Genomic DNA, 22839 nt, shown 5'->3' with positions numbered 1-22839 from the left:
TACTGGAGGAGGAAACCATAGACCCCTGAGGAAACCCACACAGACACAGGGAGATCATCTGAAACTCCACACAGACAGTAGCTCAGGCTCGACCCGGGGACCCTGGAGCTGTGAGGCAGTAACGCTATATGCTGTGCCACCAAGCTTCCCTTATTCTAAAATATTTTAACAAAATAGGTTTACGCTGTTTATTTAAATGAAGGTGCAATAAGCTCCACCTCATCATTATTTTTATTGTTTTACCTGCTAATGTAAACAGTGTTTCTGTCCCCCAGGCTTGCTCTCATTTGCTGCTTGCAAGTAAAAGAGGAAAATTACTGTATCAGTACGTTATAGTACCCAACTTTAATGGACCAAACTCTTTAAATAGATCAGTAACTTCAAAAACCTGCATTAGGGTTTTGTACAATGATTAGAATTGTAATGATTAAAAATGTTAAAGGTGGAATCCTATGAAGATAGTATTGTTGAAAGTTATCGAGACCTCCAGAGAAAATCTAATGCTTCTGTGCACACAGTTTAAGTACATGGTCTCTTTTGATCTCTGCTCTATTTAGAATGTGCTCACAGAATGAAGAAATGCATCAAATGCCAGGTCACCATCACCAAGAAAATACGGCAAGGTACGACGTATTTGTATTTCATCTTGTGCATGTTAAGGCTTGGAGTCTTGGTGTGTTTCCACTCTTCATGTGTTGCTCATCATCGACGGTGGTTTAGATTAAATCTAGGTCTGACGACGTAATCTCTCTATCTCTCGCAGACCAAACAGAGGTAGACAGCAGTCCAAATTCGGAGAGCTCGGAGCAGCACCACCTGCTGGAGCGCTACAGGAAGATGGAGGAGCGCATCACTTGCCCCATCTGCATCGACAACTACATCAAGCTTGTGTTTCAGTGTGGCCACGCCTCCTGCATGGAGTGCAGCTCCGCCCTCAAGACCTGCCCCATATGCCGCCAGAGCATCCGCGAAAGGATCCAGCTTTTTGTCTGATTTGTGCACACTCACTTACTCACCAACACACACGCACACACACACACACACACACGATTGTGTCATGGCTTACTGTTAGATGGCACGTAGGGGTGGGAGGAAAGTATGTAGGATGTGCTGTATTTAGTCAGTCAGCCTGACTTCTCCATCATCATTGTCCAGATGCAGGAAGCCTCGAAGGAATCGTTTTGGTTTTTTTGTGTGTGCGTGGGGATGTGTATGCACCTGCTTTTTTCAGTTCTTCATAAAGAAAATGCAGACACACAATCCTCTGGGTCAGCATCCACAAACAAAACACCAGTCATATCCACTGCGACTCAACAAATTCTTCCTGTGAGATTTAACTCCTCTCATTTGATTTTGAATTATTTGCTGACTCACTGTAGCTCGGAGATGTTTACAGACTGACACTATCGTTAGATTCTCTGTGGAAAAACCATAAACCTCTCCATGGATGTAGAATCATTACACCTGGATGCACAGCAGTGGATGGAGGTGGGCTATTTTGTAAGTCATACAGACTGCAGCTTTAAGTTTCACAGTGACGTACAGCGCCTCTCCCAATCCCTCCTAGTAGACCCTGAAGAAGCTTTCCACAAGTGAAGGATATACAATGCATGCTGATATGCATATTATCTATATGATATATTGTGACATGGATTACATTTGTGGTGTTCAAAGGCAATCAGTCTTTTTTTTCTTTTCTTTTTTTTTTTCTTTTTATTTATGTGTGAAGGCATCCTGTAGCCAAGAGGTCAAGTGAAGCGGACCTGAGCAAGGAAACGCTCAGCATTACTACGTGTTAATTTATTCGTTATGGTCAAAGAAACGATAACTCCTTTAAAAAAAATAAATAAATAAAGAAGGTCATTTACTTTTTTTTAGAGGACCGTTTACAAAAGGAAGTTTCCTGAAATAGAGTACGAGACACTAAATTGAAGGATAGCACGGTCTGAAAGATGTCAGTAAACATTTCATCTACACGTTAACTTTACAAAGGGAAACTGAATGAAATTTGATGGATGAGCCACCTCATACCTTTTTGAAAGTGACAGCCCTCTGGATTGACGTCTCCGGTAATTTATATCCTCTGTGCTCATGTGGCTTCAGGTCAAAATGGTGATCAGAGATCAATTTTTGGCTTTTGTGTCATTAATTAATACGGTTAAAACATTAATCTAGGATAAGCTGATCCTGGATCTGAGCTGGGACTTTTCAGCAAATCGTTTTTTATTTGTTGTTTTTTTCCATTACACCATTCAAATCGGGAAAATTTTTCCCTGATTCTAATTTTGTATATTTTTCTGTTGAAGCCTGCTGCTTAGTTTTCTGATGTATTATGGTGAGGAACTGTCCTGTGCTTTTGCTGTTTACTAAACAGGGCAAACTCTATACTACGCCTTCACACTTGGATATTAGTCAGTATCCAACGGTTATTTTCTTTCCCCGTCCCCCGAAGAGTTCAAATTTAATTTGCGTCAGAATGGCAAAATAAAAAATAAAAAAAAAGTGTGCGTACTTGTCAATAAGTGTGTTACCATTTGTCAGTCGCTACCTAAATTTCCCTAACCTAACCTGAGCATCCAAACCAGTTACATGTTTTGTTCCAGAAGGGCTCGCTGTATGCATCGAAAAAAAAAAAAAAATCTATTTTAATTATTACTATTTCGTTTTGTATTATATTCCATGTCAATCAAAATGGGGTTTTGTAGATTCCATACCTGGGCTACTTACAGTTAAATACAAGAATGTACATATATTGGAATGTCAGTAAAGAGATCCTGCTGCATCACAGCTTGAGCATGCTAGCAAAGTTAAAAGAATATCAGTGCCAAATTTAAAAGTCATATGCATTACTTCTTCATACAAGTGTATGAAGTCTTTGTGAACTTCTCATCAATTCTGAGACATCAGTATTTGTTTCTGATTTCACAAAAGTTTTTATATTTTTTCTTCCAGTTTGGGAACATCAAACCTAATAATGGAATAAGAAATATGTACTCTAAACAAACTTTAGACATTCGTAAAGAGCCACTAGCCAGAGATTATTAAACACCAAACTTAGTGTCATATAACCAAGTTATCTGATTTGAACATGTTTTGACACAAGATGTGAATAGCAGGATTGTGTAAATGCCTTGTGTTTTGTGTTGTAAAGTGTATTCTTAACCAAGTTGCAGGTTTTGACAAAAGGCCCTTTTTTAAAGGGGAGGTTAATATTAATAGTTTTTTCTTCTTCTTTTTTTTTTTTTCTTTTTACATGTTCATTGTCTTGATGGTAAAAGCATTACATACAGTAGTGTGTGTAAAAGTGGTCTCTAGCTTGCCCATCAGATTGTATATCAGCTTAGAATCTCAAATTCCACCTAATCTCAGAAATGATCCATGCATTCAATTGGCATGTTAGTGAGAATTCAGTGTGAACTACTTGTGAGTTGGCAGCAGACGTAGGAGGGCAATAAAGGCATATATGCGTTGACGATGTTAAAAGATTATTTAAAGTGTTACTGTTGATGTTTGTACAGTTCAGCACGCAACATGTTGGCCTTACTGTCCATTCCAGGTTTTTTTTTTTTTTTTAGTTTTACTGTACAAAGTATTTTGCAATAAATATGGAACTGTTTTATAAGGATGAAATTGTGCTTTGATGTTTTATTTCATCCTAATTTGTAAATATCACCAGACTGTAAAATGTGTGGGTGGAATGTTCTGGTGTGTTTGTTTTATCAAGACAGGAGAGCGAATGAGATTTTTTTTTTTTTTTTTTAAACCAGTCACTGTTCAGACGTAGTAAGCTGCATGAAATGGTAATAAAAGGAAGGCCATTTTACTAGCGAGATCATTTCATTTAGTGGCATTTCAGTCCAGTAAAGACCAAGGTGACATTCACAAAAAGGAATTACTACAAAAGGTCATGCATTAGAAGGCTTATTTAAAAAAAAAAAAAAAAAAATTCTTTTTTGTTTCTTTTACAAATTAGTATTTCATCCTTGGTTCATTTTATCCACACCTATTTTATTTATTTGTTGATTTTGTGTATATATAACAATTACACTCACCATCCACTTTAATAGGAACGCCTATACACCTGCACATTTATGCAGTTATCCAATCAGCCAATCATGTGGCAGTAGCACCATGCATAAAATCATGCAAATACAGGTCAAGAGCTTCAGTTAATGGAATCGCCTTGTTGATAAGAGAGGTCAGAGGAAAATGGCCAGATTGTATCAAGTTGCTATCTGTGCCCATGATCGCCTCAAATTCTTGTTCTTGGCTGACAGAGGAGTGAAACCTGATGTGGTCTTCTGCTGGTTTGACGTGTTGTGTGTTCTGAGATACTTTTCTGCTCATCACGGTTGTAAAAACTGCTTATTTGAGTTAATCTAGACTTCCTGTCAGCTCAAACCAGTCTGGTCATTCTCCTGTGACCTCGCTCATCAACAATCTGTTTCAACCTGCAGACTCTCTGCACACAGGATGTTGGGTTTTTTTTTTTTTTTTTTTTTTTTTTTCACCATTCTGTGTAATCTCTAGAGACTGTTTTGTGTGAAAATCCCAGGAGATCAGCGGTTTCTGAAATACTCAAACCAGCCCATCTGCTACCAACAACCATTCCACGATTAAAATCACTGAGATCACATTTTCCCCCATTCTGATGTTTGATGTGAACATTAACTGAAGCTCTTGACCTGTATCTGCTTGATTTTATGCATTGTGCTGATACCACATGACTGACTGATTGGATAACTGCATAAAAGAGCAGGTGTACAAGTGTTCCTATTAAAGTGGACAGTGAGTATGTGTTTTGAACAGTCTGTCCAGTTAAAGGTAACCCAGTTATCAGTATCCTGGGTTCGATCCTGAGCTCGGATTATTGTGAGTTCCTGTGCATGCTCTCCCTGCGTCTCCCAAAAACATGCTAGGAGATGGAGTGGCAATGGTGAAGTGTGTGTGTGTCTGTGTGCATATGTATGTATGTATGTATGTATGTATTCCCACCTCATGTTCAGCGTTCCCTGGAGAAGCTCAGAATGCACCATGACCCTGATCAAGATAAAGAGGTGGGAAAGTGAGTATTATAATCAGTGATGAATGTTAAACATGTGGAGAATCAGAAAAAGGTCAGTATTTTCAAACTCTGGAAAAACTCGCTCATCGTATTATTTCAAGACTTGTTCGAGACAAATGTGTCTCTAGCAGTGAACAAAGTGGGATGTATAGACCTGTGGTTATTAAACTATGACCCAGAAACCACAGGGTTCTGTGATTTTTATTTTTATTTTTTTTGTTACAGTGTTTGAAATCACAACACTATCACAATTATCACATGATTAATAGTTATTATATTGATTAAGTTCTTAGTTATTATCCAGTCTGACTATTCGTATTCTTTGAATTGAATGGGTTTAATCCAAACCCCAATAACACAAAAACAAGTTGGCCAAAATGTAATCCCTATGGTAGAATAAAAAGAAGTAAATAGCTAAAAGAATCATTGTAAACATTTGAATATTGAGCCTAAAATGTGAAAAGTCGGATATATCTGACACCGAGGGGATTATTTATTTAAAGGGCTGCAAAAAGTTTGAGAGCGCAAATTAAAGTGCAAATTATTGCTCCAGTGACTTGAGAACTAAATACAAATGTAGCCTACAGACGAACGCTTCTCCATCCAGGTGTGTGTGTGTGTGTGTGTGTGTGTGCATTGTTTTTTTTTAATGTATTTATTTTAATAGCTGTTAGGTAAACTGTTGTTTAAGCCAAATGAATGCTGTTTTCTTGTTTTAGTAGGCTATATTTGATTGTTAGGACACAGCTGTTAAAACAAAAATAAATATAACATCAGACCGCCCAAGACTAGACTACGGACAGTGAACACTGTCAGTCTGCAAAGCAACAGGCCTTAATGGCTTAACGTGCCTGCCTACACCACCTGTGGCAGCTAGAAAGATCTTAAAAATATAACCGTCGTTGGTACAACCAGATTCAATTCAGATTAGCTTAGTTGTTATCGTATTTAAGACAAGACACTACAGGGAAAACAACTTTGGTCACATCAATTTATTTAGTTTTGTTTAGATTTGTGGATAAATTGTATCTATATGTCTTTTCTTAAAGTGCAGTAATAAAAAATCTCGAAGAAGGCTTAAAGCTCCGCCCACTCGGCACAACACACAATGTGTCATTATGATATATTACGTCATATTCCTTTAGAAACTTTAAAATCCCCCTCTGACTAGAGTGGAAACACATCAATTCACATTAAATCAAATGTCTGATTAATCTAGAAACATTTACATTCATGAACTTTTACATGTTCATTCCTATCCCTAATTAGAAAGATATTACAGAGCATTTTCACAAAAATCTTGATTATTGTTGTGTTTACAATATGATTATTGACAGTGCTGTGAAAAAGTATTGGATTTCTTCTGTTTTTGCGTATATATTATACTAAATTGTTTCAGAAATAAAAACAAAATACAGTTTCTAAATGATAGTTATTTGTTGAAGCAAAAAAGTTACCCAGTACCAACTGGGCCTGTGTGAAAATGTATTTCCCCCTGAATCTAGGAATTCCCCAAATCTATGGAACTGCATTCTTAATGGGGTTCAGCTGCACTAGACACAACCAGGTCTGATTCAATCAAATCAACACTTAAATAGATCTTTTTCAACAGCATGAAGTTGATTAAAATTTCTTACCCAGTAACACTACTACAACAAAGTTGAAAGAAATTCCAGAAATGATGAGGAAGAAGGTGATTGAAATACATCAGTCTGGGAAGGGTTACAAAGCCATTTCAAAGGCTCTGGGACTCCAAAGAACAACAATGAGAGCCATTATCTCCAAATGGGAAAAACTCAGCACAGTAATGAACCTTCACAGAAGTGACCGACCTTCCAACATTCCTCCAAGAGCACAGCAACGACTCATCCAGGAAGTCACAAAAGAGCCAAGGACAACATCAAAGGACATACAGGTCTCTTTTGCATCAATAAAGGTCACTGTTCATGACTCCACTATCATAAAGACACTGGGCAAAAATGGCTTCCATGGAAGAGTGGCGAGTGAAAACCACTGCTGACCCAGAAAAACATTAAGGCTGAATAAGTTTGAATTTTGCCAAAACACACCTTGACGACCCTCAAACCTTTTGGAGAATGTTTTGTGGATTGATGAGTCAAAAGTGGAACTGTTTGGAACATTTTTTGCAGTGTGTCAGGGCGCATTATCCTGCTGATAGAGGCCACTGCTATTAGGGAATACCGTTGCTATGAAGGGGTGTACTTGGTCTGCAACAATGTTTACGTAGGTGGTACGTGTCAAAGTAACATCCACATGAATATCAGGACCCATGATTTCCCAGCAGAACATTGCCCAGAGCATCACACTGCCTCTGCCGGCTTGTCTTCTTCCCATAGTGCATCCTGGTCCCACCTCTTCCCCACGTAAACAATGCACCTGCACCCGTCCATCCATGTGATGGATAGTAAAAGAAAACATGATTCATCATACCAGGCCACCTTCTTCCATTGCTCCATGGTCCAGTTCTGATGCTCATGTGCATCCAATTGTAGGTGCTTTCAGTGGTGGACAGGAGTCAGCATGGGCACTCTGACCAGTCTGCAGCTACACAGCCCCATACACAGCACTACGTGTTCTGACACCCTTCTATCACAGCCAGCATGAACTTTTTCAGCAGTTTGTGTGAGTGTAGCTCTTCTGTGAGATCAGACCAGACGGGCTAGCTTTCGGTCCTCATGCGCATCAATGCACCTTGGACGCTCATGTCATCACTTCACCGCTTGTCCTTCCTTAGACTACTTCTGGTAGTTTTATCTGTCTGTACTGTAGCCTATACCCGGTTTTTAATTCGACCCATAAAATCCTATCTGCTGCTGATTTCTCTCGGTGATTCCCAGGTAGATGGCGCTCTCTACGCGCTGCATTTTTACTGGGATCTCCACGTCACTCTCGGTACACAGTTAAGGCAGCGCTTCCGGGATCCAAGCGCACACACCCCCCCCTTGCGGTGAATCATGGGATGTGCGGTTTTTTTCGCCTCCATATGCGCCCAGCTTTCCCGAGAACACCACTACACTTCCCACAATCCCTAACGTGCTCAGCAATGCGACTCCAGCTGGATGGACTGCTTCCCAGCTGACTGCTCCTCACAGGAGACAGCTCGCATTAACGGGCGAGGAGAGCAGCGGAGAGGAGCTGAGCTCTCCGGCGTCATGGAGTAGCACTACGAGAATTAATAATAATAATAACAATAATTAAAAACCAGACCTACTCTCGCTTCACGCGCGGACATGTTCAAACGCAGAAGAAACTAAATTATTCGCCCCGACAAAAAAAACAACAACCCAGGTTTGTCGGTGACACCCTTGAAGGTTGGATTGAATCTGCGGTGGTTTTCTTCACGAGCTCTCCAAAGATGTCAGACAAGATGCTGCACGCGGAGATCGCGCGCCTCTCCAGCGAGCTGCACGAGACGACGCGCGAGAAGATCCAAGCGGCGGAGTACGGGCTCGCGGTGCTGGAGGAGAAACAGACGCTCAAGCAGCAGTATGACGAGCTGGAGAGCGAATATGACAGCGTCCGACAAGAACTGGACCAGCTCAGAGAGGTTATTACACATATACGTATATATCTAAGCTATTTAAAAATATGTGTTTATTTAAAACTTCTGCCAGGTAGGCGGTTCCGGTTCTAACCGTCAAGCGTTTGAGGGACGTCGTTCACCCTCAGCCCGTTTAACCGTTATTAACCGCGTCGCTACCGGCTTTGTTTGAAATTTCAAACGGTTTTCTGTGAATTTATTTGTATTTCAGAACAGTTTCTTATTGTGAAACGTCTTCTTTTATCTGGCCTTCTACTCTACATGGTCACCCGAAGGAAAGCTGAGAGAATAAATTAAATTCCTAATAGCATCTTGTGGTCTGTGTGATACGTCAGTTATTGCTCGATACCGCGATATTAGCGAGTATCGCGATATTTGTCTTTGTAATACTAATGCAAGTGCACGCTATTACATGAAGCTGAATCCTTTTAAATAATAATTATTATTAGTAGTAGTAGTATTTCACTATAATATAACAGCAGTACGCTAGCTATTATGTTGGTATGCTATGACTCTGGAATTAACACTTGAAAGTCTGAAATTAGAGGTGCTGGTGTTTTTTTTATTTATTTTTTTTCTTTCTTCATTTGATTTTTTTATTCTTCTCTGTTGGTGATTGATTTGTGAGTTCCTTAAAGTATGTTCTAAGCAGACCAAATTTTATACACAAATAAAAGACTGAATGCGGGGGGGGAAGAAAGAAAGAAATACAACGAGAGAAGGGGAATACAACTGTGAGGAACATTTCTAGAAAATTCCAGTAAAAATAACAGGGGAGAGATGAGTAGTGGAAGTGGTGTAGCCTTGTAGCCAGTGTTCATATGAACTAATACGTAAAAGTCAGACCAGACATCTTTAGCGCCTTTATCGTCTGTGTATAGCGACATTTCACCCCCGTTTTCTTGTGTAAAATGTACTAAATAAGCAGTTGTTATTATAAAGCTTTATCATGTGACTTCATAGAAAAATGGCGGGCTCGGTTTGAATTTTTTTTCTCTTAAGCAGGAAGCGTTGTTTTCCCGCCTGGAAAGGTTGACAAGCCAGCCAAACGAGTTACGACCCACACAGGCATGCTGGGAATGTAGGATCAGCTCTGCAGATAAATGACAGCTCTGTAGTCTTTTATCGAGCTCAGGTTTTTTATTATTATTTTCTCTACATATCTGCTAGGAAAATTATCCTCTTCAGGCTGATGTTTATAGTCGGAGAAGTAGCCGAAAGGGAGAAGGAGACCAACCGCTGTCGCAGCTGTAGTTTAAAGATTAAGTGCTGTAGGATGGCCTGAGTAAGCTGGATGGAATGCAGAGTGTGTGGTTAGCTCTGTTCCTGTTCAAAATAATAACGAGGAGGAGAAGTGTAGATTTGTTCTATCGGTGACTTCAGTTTTACACACAAATCCCAACATTTGTGCGATTTGACCTAAAGTGAGTCTCTCAGTGAATCATTTCCTGTCGAATGGAATTAAATGTCTAGTTGTGGATTTGGTTTTTTGCGTGAAAAGGCTGGATTAACTTCATTGTTGTTACACGATTATGCACCTTGTCTGATTATGCTTTATATTTCACATTCTGCCAACCGCCTTAGCTCAAAAAGCACCGTTTGGCGTCGGCTTAGTGGCGCCTACTGACACATCTCTCAAAAATGTGGAGTGAGGGTGAAAAATATTTGCTGTTGAGACGACGAGGGCAAAAAAAATGAGAGAAGAGGCTGTTAAAGCAGTTTATTGCAGTCTAGTCATCTGTCTTTTGTTCTCTCTCCACCGTTCTGTCATGCTTTTTCTATTTCTGTCTCCTTAATGGTGCTCGCTCTCTCTCTCTCTCTCTCTCTCTCTCTCTCTCTCTCTCTCTCTCTCTCTCTCGCTCTCTCTCTCTGGGGTTTCTGCTCAAGCAATCCCCCATCCATTCTACCCCCCCCTCCAAAAATAGAAATGGGGGTAATATGTGAGGAAATCTTTCGCAGTGAAAAACATGGCTGAAGGAAAGCAGGATGAGGCTTTTGTAATCATCTCAAAGACCATTTTTCTTTTATTAGGAGAAACATTTCCTGCTTATTTTCTGGATCTTAAATAGGACTCATTGATTTCTTGGCTATTTTTGCTGCCCTGACATGTCACGATAACATTTTTGTTAGTAAATTAATAAAAATCGTTTATTGAAACGAGTGTGTCTTCGTGTGAAATTGGCTTTTGTAAATTAGTCAAATTCCAGGCATTAAGCTATTGTCCATTAGTCAAGTCAAGTCTAGCTGTCAGAATGTAATATATTTACTAACATCTTATTATTATTATTACTATTACATTATGGTGTGGAATAACGGACTATTTGACCACGTCAGTAGACCACAGGATAAAGGTTCATCAATCCAGTGTGGAGAAATTAATTTAGTGATCATTCTGCACATAGTACACATAAAGTGCTTACATGGTAAAACATGTCACAGTTTATATCTCCCACTGATCCACTGATCTCACAGCAGGGTTTTAACTCTGTCAAGTCTTTTTTTGTTGTAAGAGGAAGGAAGACATTCTTTTGAACATTTCCTCTCAGTGGATCAAGTATTATTGAAAATGTGCCTGAACGTTAATGACACACACAGTGCAAAAGTTTTGGGCACCCTAAAGAGAAAGAATGCGTGAAAAAGGTTTTGAGCCTGTATGGTGTGACACATTTATGAACGTGTATTGTTTGGAGACTGAAACAGCTGTTGCACACAGTGTTGGCCGAGGCGAAAGGGTCAACAGTTGGCCCGTTTTTTCTTTTCTTTTTCTGGTGTCCATGAAATGGCCTTGGGTTTGAGATTTGATTTTGTGTTAGAAGAAGCCTTTATTTGTCACATATACTTTACAGCACAGTGAAATTCCTTCTTCACACAAGTTGGGGTCAGAGCGCAGGATCAGCCACGATACGGCACACTGCAGCAGAGAGGGTTAAGGGACTTGCTCAAGGGCCCAGCAGTGGCAGCTTGGCGGTGCTGGGGCTTGAACCCCCGCCCTCCTGATCAGTAACCCATTGACCCTCCACTGCACTGTATTAGCACTGGGTGATACAAAAATACATCATATCATATGATACTGGAAGACATTTCTATGATACATGATATGCATTACAGCAAGTTTGCTATGCAACTGGCAAAAAAAATGCAGTTCTGCCTTTTTTGAACAAGAATCTGTGTAAAACTGAGTCTGATGATATTATGTATTGTGTACAAAAAGAAATGATTTAACACTGAAAGAAAAAAAAGATTTAATAAAAAAGATTATCAATCAGCAGCTTCCATTTAGTGTTTAATGATTAATGATTAAAAGTATTACCAGTATTAACATACAAAATAATTAAATATTATGTTTATGTAATTATTAAAATAAGTCATAAAATTAATATCATGATCTCTCAGAAAACGGTATTTTTGCATAATTCATCACGATATTTCTGTTCTGCCATCATCTTGCCCAGTCCCATTGTGTATTCATTTAAAAAAAAAAAAAATTCATTTTGAAATAGGAAGTTAGCGTGGGATGCATGGAGAGGTTTTATTTATTTGATTTATTTCCACACCTGCTAATATTGTTCAAAATGCAGCACACCCCACCAAATCAGTTGATCATGAGTATAATTTGTGTTTGTGGGGAAACAGTAAGCCTTTTGGAGAGAGTTTATCTAGATGAAGTGTTAATGACCCATACCAACTAAACTCTTCTAAGTTGGAGGGTCTTCTACAGTATCCATCATTTCATGATTGCAGGAAATATTTCAACATTTTCCAGCTACGCCTACAAAGCCGAGTAAACAGGACGTGTAACATAAGTCAATCTGTTTGTAAGATTATAGCGATTTCTATCTGGACTGGGTACTAAGTTTCAGACTGCAGCAGGTATTTTGGACCGGAAAATTTCTCAGTAGAGGATGACTGTATTTTGTCTATACTTATACGTATTTTGTCTACACATAAGCCACATGTCATAGCCTCTCGAGTTAATTTAGTTTGAGGCTGTGTTGTTACTAATGTCATCCTCCCCCAGCAAAATCGAAGCACTAGTGGTTAGCGCGTTTGCCTCTCACCTCCGGGATTGGCGGTTCGATTCCCACCTCCGCCCTGTGTGTGCAGAGTTTGCATGTTCTCCCCGTGCTTTGGGGGTTTCCTCTGGGTGCTCCGGTTTCCTCCTTGAGTCTAAAGTCATGCATTGTAGGCTGATTTGGCATGTCCAAATAGTCTGTAGTGTGTGTGCGCGATTGTGGCACCCCATCCATGGTGAACCGCACCTCGTGCTGAGAGTCCCCTGGGATAGGCTCCAGTTCCCCGTGGCCCCGTGAAGGATAAGTGGTACAGAAAAAAGATGGTTATAATGGATGAAAAGCAAAGGAATGCAGTTTGAATACTGTGTTTTTCCTCTCACAGAAATGCAAACTTGTCTATAATCACTTCTCAGAGTCCAGCTTCCTTCATCCTGCCTTTTGCCATTTGAGCTTGTTGCAGTTTGACCTTCATTGATCCCCTTCTCCAGGCTGACTTTGGTCAGTTTTCCTCTGTGCCACACATTACACTGCAGGGAGTCAAACACAGAGGTCATGACCTTTCGTCCTCCTTGACTTAACTCTTTGACAGCTGGTCAGTGTGTGTGTGTATTTATATAGTCTTGGGTGGGCTAAACATGTCGGATCTTAATTTAAGACATGGTTCGCTGATGTATGCAAGAGAAATTGCATTTACCGGCAATATTTGGCATAAACTTGATGTTGTTTGTCTATTTATGGATTGTTAAAAGCAGGACACTGAAATCTATTATCTATCTATGTATATCTATCTATATATATATATATATATATATATATATATATATATATATATATATATATATATATATATATAAAATGTATGTATATGCATATTTCAAGCTGAGATCATGCTGTATGTGTGTTGCCCAGTTTGATTCATTCAGGGTTTAGCTGGAATGTCATGAGGGACTTCGAGAGGCCATGAAGACACACATGTGCACACACAAACACAAACACCCTTCATTCTGTTGCCATGACAAATACCCTTGTGGCATTATGTAGAGTGTGTGAAGAACACAGTGAAAGCATTCACATTTGCGCGCACACACACACTCCTACGGCTGACACTGCAGCATTGCAGCAGCTGCATGCTCGTATTGTTCATGATGGCCATAAATGTCTTAAAAGGACAATACAGCCTGTGAGACGTGTCCCTTGCTTGGCATTTAGAACAATTGTCCATTAGCTGAGACATGGGCAGGAATTTTTAAAAAAAATGAAGAAAGGTGCTAATTACACACTTAAAGACAACAGATTTTCTTGGCATGCCTTTAAGAGACCGTAAACAGGTTGAGACTAATGTCGCAAGAGCCTCCTTATTTCTTTTTTGGGTCAAGGTTTTTGGGTCTTAGTGTAATCCTGGCACCAGACACTGGTGTGGGAAAGTTGTAGCAGGTGCCAAGACCAAAGCTGCCTCTTGTACCTGAATAGGCCTCTCTTGGGCTCCTCAGAAGGTGGACACCATCTTATCAAAAGGATCGCTCCTTGGACGTGTAAATCAAGAGATTAGAACCGGCCTCTTATGTTTAGCATATGAAAGACGTGTCCAAATTCCAAATGAGACTGAAGTGAGTGTTAATGATGCAGAATGGATGTTGGAGATTGTCCAGGGATTTTAATTTCTTTTTATTTGTACTGAAATGTTTTTTGTTTTTTTTGGGGGGGGGGTTGGGGTGTTCCGCTTAACTTCGTTTCTGTTGGATAAAAAAAAAACACAATCATGAGATGATGTGTGTGGTTTAGAAATTGATCGGTGTTACCAATTAATCAGCACTGATAACCAATTGGTTATCATTAAAAAATCCACACCTGCAGTTTTTTCCTGGGGTGTAACCCTCGGGAGCGTCTGAGAAGGGTCCGCGGTTATTATACAGTACGCAAGCGGCCTCTAGAGGCGAAATAAAAACCATCACTTGCACATTTTGTTGTGCTATTTGAAGTGATTTTTTTCTCTCTCTTCCTTTTAGATGTCTCTCTTTTTGTTTGTTATTTGGACTATTACTTTTTGGTTCAGTTTGGATATATATCTATTATTTAATATTTACTAATTTATATACTTATTCCATTTGAAAAAGTATAGTACATATTCATGGTAATCATATTGTTTTATTTTTGTAATAAACTTCAACAGTGTTTTACTTTGAGTGATATATTTTCATTCCGTATCGATTTTAAAAACTATCGGCTGATTAATCGGCTATTGGCAGATACTGCCCCACTTATCGGTATCGGTAAAATCCAGTATCGGTCGACTGCTGTGTCTGTTAAGGTCTGCTCTGCAAAGTTCTCTGTATTTCTCTGACAGTTAAATTAAGCGTACACTGAAGTCATGAAAACGCATATGAATGAGTGAGAGTGACAGGAGGCAATTAAGTGCTAATCTACAATAAATGGGTCTGAATGCAGCGGCTAATCTCTGCCCATACAGCCTCAGTTGGCTGGTTTACAGAGACTAGCAGCTTAGCCTGACTATATAAGCCGTGTGTGTAAAAGACCTAGTAAGCTTTTTTTTTATTATTTATTCTCACGCTGACTATTTCATAATGTGCATACAGGTCTCTCAGTGGACTCGAACAGCATTGCTCTTTTTTTTTTCCTTTAACAAATGGGACTTCCCTTCGAAACTTCATGAGGGACTTTCCACAGCCGGGAACCTGAGGCTGATGGAAATGTGAATTAATTCACACTAGCCCATTACCCTACTTATTTACATTAAGTAGTGTGTGTGTTATTTTTTCCATGTTGCAAGTCCACATAGTAAACATTGTCATTCTAGTTGTTGCTGTATGACTAAACTTAAAAAAAAAAAAAAAAAAAAAAAAAAAAAAGTCTTCAAGCGTGAGTACACTCATTTACTGTTTGTGTGTGTGAGTGTTCTGCATGGTAAATGTCTGTGGAGAGAACCTTCAGAGAAAGATAGGAAGGGAAGAGGAGGTAATCTGTTTAGCTTAGAGAGGAAGTGTGTCTAAAAGGATCAGCTAACTTCATCCATTATTATCAGCGAGAGCCGTATGTCGTCAGTCAGAGTTCAGATGGCCGCACTGCACCAAGATCCCACATGAGGCCTTTTTGGTCCTTTGGAAAGGTCATTTGCTTTACATTGGTCTATGCTTTATGTTATATGATACATCAAGCCAGTTTGATGGAAAACTGTTCCTCTATGCAAATGCAGTTTTATTTGTATAGCGCTTTTAACAACAGACACCGTTCCAAAGCAGTTTTACAGAAATATATCAATTCAGGATAAAGATTTTAAATGTATGAATTTATCCCTAATGAGCGAGCCAGAGGTAAGGGTTTTAAGGAAAAACTTCCTGAGACAGTACGAGGAAGAAACCTTGAGAGGGACCAGACTCAAAAGGGAACCCGTCCTCATGTGGGTGACGCCGGATACTGTGCGACTTTATAAATAAATAAATCCCTTCTTTAAATGTGCTAATACTACATGGTCAGAGAGTGCAGTATTTACATGAAGTCTGTTTTGTTGAACTTACCCACTGTTCACTGATGGAGACTTGAGTGCAAAACTGTGGCAACTGTAGTCCTAAGCCATCATAGCATAACTGTTCATATGAATTTTGGTCCAAAGCCAGCTTTATGGGCTTTAAGTGGTACCATCTTCAGCAGTCTCAATGATCTTTAGGCTGCCCCATGTGGGGTCATCCTCAGCAGCAGCATGTGACTTCCAATTGATGAGAACTCCAACCAAAAGAAGGGCATCAGGATAGATCGGGCAGGTCCAGAAAGCAGAAGGGGTCAGGATCACTGGTATCTCAGGAGTAACGTGTGTAGCTCGACAGAGAGGGAGTGATTATTAGTTACGCTTATTGTCATGTAATGGTTAAGGACAATGTACTTTGTGTGAGTGGGGCAAGACTGACTACGGCAGCATAACTTTTCAACAAGCCCAAAAGAACCCATGTCACACCCCTCTTCATCTCCCTCCACTGGCTTCATGTAGCCGCCCGTAATCAAATTCGAGGCCTTGATGCTCACGTACAAAACCTTGTCTGGAACAGCACCCCCATACCTCAACTATCTCCTGAAGGCTTACTTTCCCTCACGCAATCTACGATCAATTAATGACCGATGCTTTGTAGTGCCTACTCTGTGTGGCTCAAGGTCCCTTTCCAGAACCTTCAAACTAACTGTCCCTCAGTGGTGGAATGAACTTCCAACCTCAATCCGGCCCGCAGAATCTGTCACTATCTTCAGAAAACAGCTAAAGACCCACATCTTCCATGAACACCTAACCAACCCCTAACTTAACAACCCCACATTATCCTTAAAAAAACAACAGAACCTACTCTGGCACTTACACCTCTGCTCTGTGCACTTTGCTTTTCTAGAGCTCAAAAGATCTTGTATGGTAGCACCACTTATATTGTTCTCCGCTTGAGATATCACTTTGCTTGTATTTCCTCATTTGTAAGTCTCTTTGGATAAAAGTGTCTGCTAAATGAACAAACGTAAGTAACTAACAGGGCGAGCCAGAAGGTAACACAGACACGAGGTGGTACTCACTCATGCAAATTCATGTAAAGTGAATAACATCATTGGTGACAGCTTCCAAATGGAAGAACTAGGACAATAGGGATCATTCACGTCTCCAGTCACGTGCTGGTTTCCAGATTTCTTACGTAAACACTTCAAGTGAAGCTCTAGTGCAGGCTGCGGTACGGTCCACTATTAACCATTTTATGTGCAAAAAGCTACAAACGTTTCCTCTATTTGTTATTAGGGAATAAGTATGTAATATAGAGACAAGTAGCTGTATTTAAGAAATCTTAAATTGAATATCCTTTTCAAACACCATGCGCTTCCTGCTATGTTTTTATTTCAAATTGTAATGCGTTTGAAATGCTCATCTGCTTGTAACACAGTGGAAACTACACGCAATATAAAATCCATTCTGTGCTTTCAGTATATAATGTGAAGAATCCTGCAGTCTTGTTTGAGAAATATACTGTGATAGAATGACCTCAGATGTCTCAGATCACATTGCACAGACAGTATGAACATTTATGTATGTATGTGTATTAGCTATAGCTGTGCCAGTATCGTGTTTAAAAAAACAAAAAACAAAGGGGATGTTGCAGTTACGCCTCAGAAAGCTGCACTTAATTAACTTATGACAAACCTTTTTTGGTTGAAATATTAAACATGTCTTACATTCACTGCTTATTCCTGAACTTGTCCAGCATCTCTCTCAAGATTCTGCCCCCTTTTTTCCCCTCCATTGAATTCCTGCTTCCTGTTTACTTCAGTAAGGGGCCCTGAGTACTGAGGAGCATCCGGGTTGGGGGTGAAATAGCAGTCCTGAGGGGCGGTGAAACCAGGAAGAGAAGACATGATAATTCATTTGGTCCTGTGATTCTGGTTGGCATGCAACATGACAAATGTCCTTACAAAAAGAAAACCCTTGTGTGAACAACCAAAAATAGTACGGTGGTTCAATATACTTGAGTGGGGGTCGGGGGATTAATGTAATTAAACATAAAATTAATGTTGATGGACTAATTAATGGAGTTACTACTTCTATGTTTACTTCCTTGCTTATATTTAGCTTTTCTTTGATGAAAATTAATATATATAGCTTAAATCACAAACCGTTTCAGCTTGACTAAAATTCATTAAACCTATGCTGCTTCATGCAGTCCCTGGATTTAGGAATGATCATGGATGCTTTAATCAAAGGTATATCTCACATAAAGAGGTATTCCATCTGCTAATATTTTTTAGAAATGTTTTCAATCTAGCACGTTGACTGCAAATCAGGAGCTTCCAGCATATGGGTAAAAGCTAAGATTATACAGGTCTGTGTGAAATGTACTATAAGAAATCATGGCTCTTTTGCAAATTTAAAAAAGAAAAAAAAGCTGATGGATTGAGAAAAATACTACAGTTTTGTTTCTTTTTTTTTTCTCAGCTCGTGTCATCCAGAGAGCAAGTTGTACAGTACAGTATGTGGCGTCTCAGACCCCCAAGCTGTGTTCATGTAATTGTCACATTGGAAACAAGGCATTGTAATATTTGGAATGGAACAAAGTGTACTAGACCCAGCAGCAAATTATGAGCTGTGTGTGGGAAGTGCTGTGGTGAAAATATTGAAAGTGCATAGTGTTGGATTTGTAACTTTTCTTGAGACCACACACCCCCAGAATAAGTTTGTGTGTGTGAATGAACGAGCAGGTGGTGGTTACTGGTATACCACACTAATCACTCTCAGTTCCGAGCAGCATGAGAACACAGAGAGAAAAACAATTATCTCTTCTCACTCTTAATCGTCAGGATCCACCCTTTAATTTTCTCCTGGCGACGGTTCTAATTGCACATGATAAGAGCCACATAGCAGGGCGAATTTGCGTGGGCGAAGGTTGCCATTCCTGTTCATCGCACACACCCTGATTGCAGGGTGACACCTGCGGGTGTGTGATGACCAACCCGCAACCACCACGCAGTGAAAGTGGAGCAATAATCCAGTGCTGTCATGGTGCCAGACTCTAATTTCAGCCTGTTTGGTTTATATCCACATCATCCTCAGGCTTATTGATTTAACAGGAAGGACTTGAGACCAGAGGCACCGACAATCTCTGCTTCTTCCGTAATGTCTCTCTACATCGTGTGAGGTCATATACGGCAGAATAAGATGCATTTGCGTGTAAAACAGTAAATGAGAACTAGGTGCACATAAGGAACTGAAGATTCCTTCACCGTGATACTTCACCGCATCGTGCCCTAATTTGTATAGAATCAAGAAAATCTCAGTTCAAATCGCAGCTCTCACAAACAAGGTGAATCTCAAATCTCAATCAGCTCCTTAGCTCCCTATGTAGTGATCTCGGTAGTATATAGTGTACATGAGTTCAGGCACTGGTAAGGACCCTGGCTCACTGCACATTGGGACACTGATGACTCAATTTCTGTGGACTATGTACTTGTGTTGTAAAATATCACTGCTGGCATTTATCAACAGCAGGCAGGCAACTGATATCTTTGACATTTATACGTCATATAAATTTGTTAGCTTAATCACATTCGTTTCTCTTGTGGTACTTGAAGCAGGATCGTAGGCTAGCTACACATTTAAAAGTCGTTAGACTCGAACAAGTCGTATATAGAACGTCAAATAAAGTTAAAAACTGCTAACATAAGTAATCATTTGAGAGCCACAACAATGATCAACAAGCTCCGTACATTTGTAGATGAGAGTTCATCCGCCATATTATTATTTTTTTTCGAGCTGAGAAGCTTCAGAAAACATGATGTCATTTCCAGTAAGGGAACATGGTGAGCATCGATGCTCCCTGGATTTTGCGTTGTGGGATTTTTTTTTTTTAGGGAGCAAATTTTCCAGTGGACTGGAAGGATTTTGTGATTGGCTTTAAAATGGCTGACTCCCTGATCGGTGCCCTGACTACTGAACTAGGGAGCTGATAATGAAGGATTCTGTTGTTGCTTTGTTGCTTACTAGTGTGATTGTAGTGTTACACCACAGTTTTTGCTTATTGCAACATTCATATCACTGTGAGTGAGTCAAAGTCTTCCTGAGCAAATTTCACTTTGCTGAAAAATCTTATGCTCTCAAAGGTTTTGTGAAATCTGTACTGTATATATGGAGTGCTCTTAGTGCCCCATGTCTGTTTTTTGAGTTGCATGAGACAAGAACAGAATAGGCCGAATCGATAACAACTGAAGGAAAGGCTGCCACAAACTGTGTGTGTGTGTGTGTGTGTGTGTGTGTGTATGTCCGTGGGTGTATTGGTCTGTTAGGGGGAGGGGCTGGATGTTTGCCAACTTCTTAAGAATCTGAGAAATTGTGTGTGTGTGTGTGTGTGTGTGTGTGTGCGTGCGTGCGTGCGTGCGTGCATGAGGCTGGATGCCAGTGTTCCTTTGGGAACCAGTTGGTTTTGGGTTCTTTTGGGCGTTCACTCAAACGAACAGTGACAACACCAGCTTATATAACCATCATTTAAATGGGTGGTTCAGCCTCATTAATGGTTTTTCATGTGTGTGCTTGTATGTGCCCTGTTTTGTTTTGGGGTTGTTGTTGTTTTTTTTTAACGTTGAAAACATTTCATTTGCTCCAGGGAACAATTGAAAATATATTTAGTGTTTCCAAGGTAAACACTATAAAATTCCACCAAACTCATGACTAATATTCATGCAGTGGTGTGCATGCAGATGTTGTAGAAGCTTAATGAACATTAAGTATTGTTGTATGAAATGCAGGGATTTGTACTTTCTCCCCTTTGCTCCCCATGTGCAGTTGATTAACTGCCGTACTCATTAAACAAGGACGCAGTGTAGGGCTGGGCGATACGACAGAAATAACCTATCATGATACTTGAGGACATTTCTGCGACTCACGATATGTAATTTAGCTAACAGAGTGTCTGCAAAACAGTAGTAAAATAAAACAAACAAACAAACAAAATGTTAAACTGAGTTTGACCATAATTTTCTTTAATGCCTATTAAATAAAAAATATATAAATGACATCAGATCAACAGAATCCACTCTGTGCCATTTAATTTGTAAATGTTAAAAGTGTTAAAAAAAAAAAAAAAAAATACATCTCTATACCTACGATATCTGAGAAAAGTGCATCACGTAATCATGATATCGCTATTATATCAATGTATCGCCCAGCCCTAACACAGTGTATTATTTATTCATTTATGTTTACGTTTAATGTGCAATATTGCAAAACACATTAGTTCCTGTTATCACTTGCATAAATAGCAGTACACAGTGACTGTTTCTCCATTCCAAGAACGCGAAGGAACGGACTTGGGTTCTCGTGAAGACCAATCTTGCCAGGTTACCTTGGAAGAACGAACTCGGAAGGACAGGTGAACGAATCTGTGCGAGAATTGAGATGTGCTGCGAACTTCCTGTTGCACAATGGACCGTCCCAGCACATTTCTAGTAGAGGGACAGGGCCATCGTATCTTCAGTGTTCACTAAGCAATATGTTTCAGCTGGTTAATAGATTTACTGTTAAATTGCTGATTTTAACCAAGGGTTAATTAAGCACGTTTTAATGTAGTAAGCTCACTGTTTGCAACTGCAACCTCACGTTAACTAAAAACTAAGCTAACAGGGAGTTTACAGTTCCCTCAAGATGGAAGCTTGCTTAGCTCAATTAAGATACTTCTGAGGGATAAATTCGACTTTTCAACATCCTCATATATATCTCAATCTAAATCTATATCAAAATCATTCTTTTTAGATGCATATTTAGATCATTGTCGTTAAAAAGATGTTAAAACTTATGTTACGGGTCAGTCTTCCGTCATCTGCTATTGTTTTGTCGTAATGACTTCTGAGACTTCAAGCAGATTCGATGCGCTCGTGTCTGCATCTGATGCATCCTCGATATCAAGAACCCATCCGAGTAATTTCACGCGTCCCCGAAACTTGCATTCTTGAGTATTGGAATTGAACTTCAGCGGTGGATGATGTAGTAGAACAAGTACACAAGGACGCATAAAAACGCATATTGTGAAATGGCTAGTCATGCCCTCACCAGTTTTTTCTTCCTCTCCCTTGAAGACAAAAATTTTAGCTTGTCACGTTATTGAGATACCAGACAACGCAAAGCACTCAGGTGGAAAACCTAAAGTTGACTCTAACCCTAGTTGACACTGGAGACTCCTTCCATAAATGTTAAATAAACACCTACTTCTCCATATCAACATTTCCAAATGTTTTTAATCAGTTGATGTGGCGCGTCTGTGATACAAGTAGCTGTGTACGTTGCTACTATAAAAATTTATTGGAACAAGTGCATTACTATAAACCCTGCATTCAGAACTACCGCCAGAGCCGCTGTTATAGAAAATTAATCAACACTGACATTTTAAAACCAGAGGCATGGTGGATTTGGGAATCTGGCGGATTTGTGCCCTTGATTCGTTCTTCATTTCTCACTTCGTTAAAATAAAAATAGCAGTGCATCATTTTGATTTGGTTCACTATTTGAATGTGGAACTAACCCACCAGAGTTATATTTAAGATTCTAAATCTTAAATGTCAGGGGGTTTTTTTGGTTTGTTTTTGTCTTTGAAAGGCCTCGTGCTAAGTTTCTAAAATGGTCAGTTCCTTCTATACACCCAGTTGGTTAACTTTGAAAAGAAACAGCTGCCTTCCTGATC

At 39.6% G+C, this 22839-nt stretch overlaps 2 protein-coding genes and 1 long non-coding RNA gene across 5 annotated transcripts in view; 2 read left to right on the top strand and 1 right to left on the bottom strand.

Annotated features, from left to right (window-relative positions):
• Positions 1-3630, top strand: part of mib2 (MIB E3 ubiquitin protein ligase 2) — a 92106-nt gene extending 88476 nt beyond the window's left edge. For both annotated transcript variants that reach the window (XM_053624623.1, XM_053624624.1), the window contains exons 18-19: positions 558-623; positions 764-3630. In XM_053624623.1, coding sequence (XP_053480598.1) covers positions 558-623; positions 764-993 — 296 coding nt within the window. In that variant the 3' untranslated portion in view covers positions 994-3630. The remainder of the gene's footprint in view (positions 1-557; positions 624-763) is intronic.
• Positions 3631-8093: 4463 nt separating this feature from the next.
• zgc:171572 (protein bicaudal D homolog 2) overlaps positions 8094-22839 on the top strand; it is a 50715-nt gene continuing 35969 nt past the window's right edge. Inside the window, exon 1 of one of the 2 annotated variants that reach the window (XM_053624625.1) lies at positions 8094-8633. In XM_053624625.1, the coding sequence (XP_053480600.1) occupies positions 8442-8633 (192 nt within the window). In that variant the 5' untranslated portion in view covers positions 8094-8441. The remainder of the gene's footprint in view (positions 8634-22839) is intronic. The other variant, XM_053624626.1, reaches the window with a different exon arrangement.
• On the bottom strand, positions 11444-17832 carry LOC128607622 (uncharacterized). Its single transcript, XR_008385922.1, has 3 exons — positions 16174-17832; positions 12686-13167; positions 11444-11662 (listed from the first exon to the last, which is right to left on the bottom strand). It is a non-coding gene; the product is annotated as an uncharacterized LOC128607622 (long non-coding RNA).

The sequence above is a fragment of the Ictalurus furcatus genome, chromosome 5 (assembly GCF_023375685.1).
Source record: "Ictalurus furcatus strain D&B chromosome 5, Billie_1.0, whole genome shotgun sequence".
In the NCBI taxonomy this organism is placed as follows: Eukaryota; Metazoa; Chordata; class Actinopteri; order Siluriformes; family Ictaluridae; genus Ictalurus; species Ictalurus furcatus.
This window is presented reverse-complemented; position numbering and strand designations above follow the sequence as displayed.